Raw genomic sequence first — 8346 nt, forward strand, 5'->3', positions numbered from 1 at the left:
CGCATGGGCTGCCGCTACCTTGAAGCTGGGACTGTGTCTTACGTAATCTAACTCCGTGTCTTTTTCCATAGACGCACACGCAGACACTTGAAGAAAGAGCATCTGAAGACAAAAGAACAACCACAGGAGAAACCGGGCCCGGTGGTGAATTATAAAGATCATTCCTCTCCTTGGAAGGAAGATTTTCCCCATAGCTCACAGAAATGACTTTCCCACCCCCCCCAATGAAAAATTTGTTAATTTGAAGTACTTTAAAATAATTAAATCACTGCATATGCTCCTGTATACACTGAGAAATTGAGGCCATAAATTCAAAGCAATTTTTTTTTTGTTGTTGGTGGCAGTGGGCAGGTTCAAGAAAAGGCACAGCGACTGCGATTAGCTCTGGGGCACTAATTTATGCTAGTTGCTGGCCAGGGGAATTCACAGTCCCTCGTGCAAGAGCGTATTCAGCACTGGAATATCGGAACCTGTGTGGGAATTTCATGCGGCCTCCGCTTTGGCCCCGCATTTTTCAAGAAACGTGCAAAAGCGACAGTTATAAATTAAGCGCTAGAATCCATCCCTGCTCGAACTTCGCTGACTTCAGTCGCACGCAGGGTATTATTATGTGGCTTTTCAAATGCATTTAACAATTTAGTGATCTCCAGAAGAGCAGAAAAAGATTGGCCTGCTCTCTTTGTTTTGCTTTCCATCTTTAATTATACTAAATTGGCTGCAAAATACTGCTATCCAGGGCTGTTAATGCCGGCCGAGCTCTGATGTCTGGTCTGGTGCTGAGGATGGATACATGTCACATGTTTTGCCCTGGTAAACTTATTTACTCCAAGTCCAAACACGATTTATATATGAAATCCTGCCCCCAGGGAAGTCAGTGGCAAAACCTCACCGGCTCCAATGGGGTCTTACTTTTGCACGTGATTTCCGTGCCACTTTACGGCTGTGTAACGTAAAGCCTGTGCTGACTGTGCCCACCACCACTGCGGGCAAAGTCAGGAAGCACAGATGACCAGCTGCCTAGTGGTAAATTGCTCCTCTCTTGTGAGGGCAACCCCCAAATTGAACACAGGTGTTCTTTAAACTGGATTGGTCCATAATAGCAACAGAAACGCTCTGGGAAGCACTTGGCCGGCTGCCTGTCACCCCAAGGGGAGGTGTTTAATGGAATGATTTGCCAAGCTCCCAGAGTCTAAGCACATGAGCTCTGGCAATTACTAAGGAACAATGCAAAAAGACACAAACACAGGGAAAGAAGGCATTTTCAGCCAGTTTGTACCCAATTCAGGAGATGACAGATTTACAAGGAAAGGGGGGGGAAAGGTGTTATTTAAAGAAGAATCAGACTACCTGCAGTTCTACATAAAGGAAAGGAAAGGAAAAGGGGGAAAAGGGGAAAGAGGAAAGGAAAGGGAAGGCAGAAGAGACAAGACGAGATGGGGAGAGAAGAGAAGAAATGAGAAGAGAAGAGACGGGGAGAGAAGAGTAGAGAAGAGAAGAGACGAGATGAGAAGAGATGGGGAAAGGAGAGGAGAGAGAAGAATAATGGGAACAAAAAGAAGAAAAAAGTCCCCAGAACAATACGTATATTCTCAACTGCGAAGGCTGCAGTGGTAGAAGATGGTGCCCATAAATCCTATAACATGAAGTAAGGGAAAAAATGAAGTCTATGGGATGGGATCCTGCAGATCACTTCCCCGGCACGCTCTGTTTGCCCAGGAAGTCACCATGAAGCTCATGAAATACACGTAGTTCCTAGGTGAGCCTCCTTGTTAGATTGTGCATAGGGTACCGAACAGCCACGTTGAGCAGGTGCGGCATGGAAATGTTTGATGCCTGCAATCCTGTGAGCCAACCAAGGGTAGAATTCAGCCCAGAAGTTCAATCCAGGGAAGATCGGATGACAGAAACGAAAAGGCACAGGCAAAAGATGCTTCTGGAAAGTCTCGGAGCAGCGGATACGTCTGCAGGAGCCTCTTGTAAAGCAATGCAAGGATCTGGACGAAAAGCGGGCTGATGTAGTAGTTGATGCTGTCCCTGAAGTCCCGTGCCAGGGGTCGGATAGCGCTAATGCAGAACCTTAAATTTAGGCTCCTATTTCCTGGCAGGAGAAGGTGGCATTTGCTGCTCAGGAAACAAGCTCTTAGATGTAAAAATATTTTGGAGAGCAAAATGATGGAGAGTAGCCGAAGAGCCTCAACAACTTCAGAACAGGGCTGGCTGCTTCAAGTCAAAGCAATTTAGCATCACCGATTCAAAATATGAGCAAGAAACCTTGATACAAGTCATCAGTTTTAATTTTGTTTTGCAGATTCACGTTTAGTTATTTTCCTAAAGAACTGCTGCTTCGCATTAGTTCGTAACCATTAAGACACCTTGATTTGCTACTAAATACAGTGTTTATGCTAAGTTTGGTCCTTTTTGCTATTTATGAACAGCGATCCTGATTTTCTCTGATAAAAAAAAAATCCCCAATTTTCCAATTAAAACAAGTAACCCAAAATCCACATTTTTCCGTGATTAAAATGAAACGCCATAAATATAGATATATATAGTGGCATTTTAATCATGGAAAAATGTGGATTTGGGATGACTTTTTTAAATCAGAAAATTGGGGATTTTTTTTTTTTTTTAAATCAGGGAAAACCAGGATCCTTGTTTATGAGGAATGGTGGACATGAACGTAAGCATCTTTCAAGTTTGACATACAAATTTTGATGTCTATTATTTTATAATGTGAAAAAAATGACATTTCTTATTTATCAAAATAGACAACCTTTTACTCGTGATTAGTGACAAGCTGGTTTTGGATGGAAATTGGAATTCAGTACTTAAGTAGCCAGGTGACTCAAAGACCAACAGCTCCATACTCTGTTTCAACTGGCACGATCACAACACTACTTATTGCTACGGGCCTGTGTCTCGGGAGCGTCTCATCTGCCCCCAGAGGCACATCACGTAGCACTTGGCTTCCCTGCTCTGCCTGTCTCTGCTGATGCACTTGGGTGGTAACTAAAGTTTGTAAGCTACTGACGATCTCTTGGAGGTCTGCATGGGGCGATGAACCTGAAAATCAGAGCCCTTGGCTTCCTTCTTGCCGCCACATCCATAAACTATGAGCTCTTTTCCCCCAATAGGACCTCCATACTATCTACTGAAAATGAGCATACTGCAAGACCCTGGATCAGCCCACTTACTTGAACCCAAGACACACCAGCAGCATCTGGGAGGACGCTATTTTTGGTGACCTAAAATTCCAACATTTTAGGAATTTAGTGACTTAAGCCTCCTAAAATTCTGACCTCTTTTTTTTTTTGCCAAGGGCACTATGTCTACAAGTCCCGTGTTTTCTCCAAGCCTCAACGCTTCAGAGTCTGTGGCCAGAGTCTGTGCTGCAGGGCCAATTCAAAGGCTGATTTGGTTCTGGTCAAATATTATGGTTCTGGGACAGTTTGTGTCTCTTACTCATGCAAACTGTCTTCAGGGCCTTGCTTTGTTGGTTTTAGTGGCACTGAGGCTGGCGTCGAGCAAGTAGGATGCAGCATTAATTCTCTAATACTTGTAATATCCCTCTGTGCTCTCTCTAAGTCTCTGCCCCATCTTCTCCTCTCTTACCCACAGCCCTCAAAACCTGCGCTGCATGCATCCTGGTCTTATCCAGGAGCACATCAGCTCTGATTTTCCCATCAGGTACCAGGTAGGTCCTTTATTTAATCTGGGGACCAGCTCAGTGTGCTCTGTACTTAATGGCTGCAGTCTGTTTATAATTAAATAGCAAGTAGGATTGGGGGGAGGGGGGGAAATGTTGAGTGTTAAATAAGAATATTTGTTTAAAAGTAGCGAGGGTTTTGTTGTTGTTGTTGTAGCTACACTTTAAATATTATTTTAAAAAATGCTGTTTTAAGCGGGGAATAACACACTCCAGGGCATGTAGTTGTAAAGATATATATATGCACTTCCCCAGTACTTTTAGGCACTCACCCTTTGGCCTCGGTTTTATGACTCTACACCCTGGAGTGGTGTTATTGCTTACAAGCATACATATATACTTACGGGTGTATGTGCGATCTGCAGATGTTTTATTTATAAGTGGCAGGCCTATTGCATCATTGAAACACGCATTTACAAACAGATATAGGTTTTATGAAACCCTATTCCGTTGTTTTAATAGCTAAGCTATCCAGCCATGGCATAATAGTGCACAAGGTAAATGTGTCTACATCTCTGGAACCTGTTCCAAGTTTTCTCAGATGTGACTAACTGCAAGGTTTTTCCAACCATCAAAAGTTAATAAAAAAGACAAAATAAGGCAGTCGAAACCCTTGGTGCTGAACACATACCACACACAAAGCAGAAGGGCTCTGATGAACTTGAAGGCCTTGGTTCAGCAAGATACTTAAGCACGTGCTTAACTTTGAGCATGCGAGTAGATCCCCTAAAGTTAGTGCGCTGAACATTAAACTCAATTCAACAACGCAGGGCCCACACGGAGACGGACACGAACAGTGGGATATCAGTCTCCCGGGGCAAGTTCAGAAGTAAGCCTCCTACTGGAAAACAGCTGTGGTGCAAAACTTTTTTTGGCTCAAAGCCCATAGCATGTAGGCAAGTTGTGCATACATTTTGTTAGCTTGTTATCATCCCTTATAATTATTCATAAGCCTACAATGAAAAGACAATAAACAATTATACTAATTCCCCATAAATCTATAAAATACATTTTGCAGTTATAAGCAACATAAACTATAAGGGAAATTACTGCAGCACTTTAAAGGCAGGGAATAGTCTATGAAACATTAGCAGGGGTGGACTATAATTATTATTTACTAATGCTAGGTGCAAGCATAATCCGAACAGCTTGCGCATTGTCAAATCAACACTCAGCACTAAATAAATGACCATTTGGGAACTGTTGGGGAAGAGCTCTACCCCAGTTACTGCATGACTAAATAAATGCCATTTGCAAGGAAAGGAGCCTGCCTCTGAGCAGAGCGCACAGCCCTGAAAGCCTTTCTGCAGAAAGAGCAAAGATACACATTAACTGGATCTTCGCTGGCAATGTAATTTCATTCCATGTGAATATAAGTGAAAACAGTGGCAATAAGAAGTTCCTGTAGGATTTCATTAAAAATATAATGCATTGACCATCTCCTCTGTTTTCAATCTTCAGATTTGGAAGGGTTATGAGTGGGAAATGATGACAAAGAATGACCTACATTAAACTGTAATCCCCGAACAGACAAACGGAGAGACCTCCGCGTTACGCTTCAAAATGGTTTGGACTGAAATCTGATCCCTCCAGCGGACGTCCCCGGTGAAATCCCAGCCCCGTGGTGGACAATGGCAAAATCTGCACTCACCCTTTATTTCTATGCATGTTTTGCAAATCTATCTTTGCTGTGCAATCTAGAAACAAAAAGTTTCGACTGAAATTTGTACGCGGTAGGAAGACGATCACATACACGTCTGCATACATTCATCAAGCTTTCATACACGTTGTACATCTGGAGATCCACTTACCATTAATTCTTCAGGTGCCGGCCTTTCCTTTGGTTGCTTTCTCATGCTAAGTGTCAGAAAACAAAATGTTTATAGATAAGCATATTTCATTTGCTTAAATATTGAAGACTTCTTCCTTTATCCCAGGCAGAGCGTGCCTAGAATTTCAATGGACTTCTTAACTTTCTCACATACAAACTGACGACAGGGGTCCTAACAGCGGCCGAAATGTTAATCGATGTCTCTCTCCCTTTTTCTCAGCTTTTAATTATGTTCAGTGTTGCTGCATCCTTAATAAAACCATTAATGTTCTCAGGTGCTGATGAAAAGCTTCTATAAAATTTGGGCTGGTTTTCTACTGGGCTGTGTCCATTTGACCATTTGTAGATGACTATAACGTAACAGGTCCTATTTTCCCTTCGCAAAGCAAGTCAGAGGTCCTGCAAACTTCCAATGAATGATCTGTTTTTCATGCTCCTTTTCCACTCCCATCCCCCATTTTCCCTTTACATTTTTGTATCTACTGTGTTTATTATCGTGGAGTTATTTAAAGACAGCGATTAGTACAAGCAAATCAATGGAGAGCGCGTGGTAAGCTGCTCTGCGCTGTGCCATCATTACATAGCTCCACACAAGGAATATACAAACAGGTGGGAAATCTCACTCTACCACTAAACAGCTACAGGGTAACACCCAGTACCCTGGGGTTTCTACCTTCATTTTTCCACATTTATTTCCATTACACTGCAGGTGATAGTTCATTACACAGCATTAAGCTGTTTATAAGATCATGTTTCTCATCCAAATAGTCCTGGTTTTCTGTGCAACAGGTGCAATTAGCTATTGTAGACTGAGCTTAGCTGCATGAAGGAACACAATAACATGGCACGGAGGTGACCATCAGGAGCTGCCTACTGACTAATTGGATTACTTCCAAACAGCCAGTGTTTATGGCGTAACTGGCATAAAGTCATAAAGTCTGACGCGCCGTTCGCTTGACATGCCTGAGACTTATTAGGAAATGACGGCTTAAATGGAGTATAAAGCAATTTTTGCGCAGTAACGCCTCAGCCCATATTCTATATGCTGATCTTAATTATATTCCAAAATATTAAATGATCTCGCAGTAAATGGGAGCTATTAATGACACGAAGGACAATTTGTGTTCCTTATAAATAACCACGTGCACCTCAAATAACGCGCACATTAAGCAAGTAAAACAAGCTGTCTGAAAAGAGGGTTGGTAACCGGTCTAATCTGACACTCCAAAGCAGCCGGTCCTCCTGGGAAAACAAGGCTATTAGCCACCATCATTTAGGCTTCAGTTTGACATCTGTGGAAATTTTAAACACACGTTATCCTTCCCTCTGCTTCAATAAAATAAAATTTATACAACATCTGATTAATTTTTGGAAACAAACAACAAAAAAGGTACAGCCCCTTGCACCTCGGCGAGCCCGCCTGCCAAATCACTGAATGCCAGGGCCGGCTGTACGCTGCACCTGTCAAAAATGAGGTTTGCCTTGTATAAACACTGCCCGCATATTTATTATTTTAATTAACTGGTAAATCAGAGAGTTAATTCTTCAGGTTCAATCCCATTGGCTAGGAGAATCCTAAGAGGGAGTTTCTTAGAATTGTTTCATGCATAATGTATTAAATGAGCTGAATATTCATTTTACCTACGCTGCTTTTGGCCCACTGGCCGTGGTACGTACCTCTGAACTGGAAAATGATTTTGGGCATGATCTACCGTGGCCGAGAGAGCCCCAGCCTCAATGCTTTGGGTGGAAAAGTCCATTAAATCGCTCCCCTTGTAAATACTGCCTGGTAGTGGAAATGGGCAACAACTGCACTGACAACGAGAATTTTGCCAGTTGACACCAGCTTGGCATCCAGCCCCCAAAGCATCTTTTTACCAAAAAGTTACGTTCCTCAGTTAAAAACGCCCTGGTCCTACAAAGTTCACTTGCAGGGATTCTGCCTCCGCTTCATCACGTCCAAGGCAGCTCGTTAGCTTTCTTAGCAAACGATATATTTAAAAAATAAGCCTCTCCTCTCTCCCATTGGTTAGTATAGGTAGCACTTAGGACTTGAACCTTTTGCTGCTCAGGACATTTATTCTTTCAACACGACTCCCCCCCCCCCCTTTTCTTTTAATTTAAATGGCTTCAGCTGAACTGTTCGGCTCAAAAGCAAGAGAAAATGCCCTATGGGGTGTTTGAAAACATGACTCACAATAAAAATTACTTACTGAAAAACCAATGAATTAATCAAGGACATTGTTTACCTTTCTGGCTATTGAGGCTATTTTATTTTATAAGTGATAATACCGCAAGCCCCGAATAATGAAGTTATAAATACGATGATCTGTTTGCATCCCTCCCTCCCCTCCGCCCTGAATTTTTCAAACCAGTCTCAGAGCACAAGAATGCACCCAGACTCACGGTGGTTTATTAAAACAGGAAAAACCCTCGTAAGGACTTTTACGACCCTTTGTGTAAATAACGTTTACATAATTTAAACAGTTTGCTTAGCTTTGCTGCCCCATCTGCCCAGGGCCCCCAAGTCCCTCTCCTCTCAGAAAGGATGCAGGGAAAGCCATAAGGTCTCATGGAGCTGCAGAGTTAATGGCATGTATCATTTACATTGAGGGCATGGCATGTTTGCGAACGGAGCTTACCATTGAGTGATGAAGTGTACAAATGGCTCAGAGAACTCCCCAACTGGAAGGACGGGCGATTCCTGTGTTCGGTTCAATAGGAGAGAGAGAGTCAGGAGAAGTGGAGACAGGGATATTTAAAAAAAAAACAGGAAAGCAATATACCATTAAAAAAAAAAAAAAAAAAG

The 8346-nt window shown here is 42.5% G+C and overlaps 1 protein-coding gene across 2 annotated transcripts in view; it reads right to left on the reverse strand.

Annotated features, from left to right (window-relative positions):
- MAP2K5 (mitogen-activated protein kinase kinase 5) overlaps positions 1 to 8346 on the reverse strand; it is a 225832-nt gene that overhangs the window by 26423 nt on the left and 191063 nt on the right. For both annotated transcript variants that reach the window (XM_019503946.1, XM_019503945.1), the window contains exons 20-21: positions 8180 to 8241; positions 5518 to 5563 (exon numbers count right to left, since the gene is read on the reverse strand). In XM_019503946.1, coding sequence (XP_019359491.1) covers positions 5518 to 5563; positions 8180 to 8241 — 108 coding nt within the window. The remainder of the gene's footprint in view (positions 1 to 5517; positions 5564 to 8179; positions 8242 to 8346) is intronic.

The sequence above is a fragment of the Gavialis gangeticus genome, unplaced genomic scaffold, assembly GCF_001723915.1.
Source record: "Gavialis gangeticus isolate Ggan-Ray unplaced genomic scaffold, GavGan_comp1, whole genome shotgun sequence".
Classification (NCBI taxonomy): domain Eukaryota; kingdom Metazoa; phylum Chordata; order Crocodylia; family Gavialidae; genus Gavialis; species Gavialis gangeticus.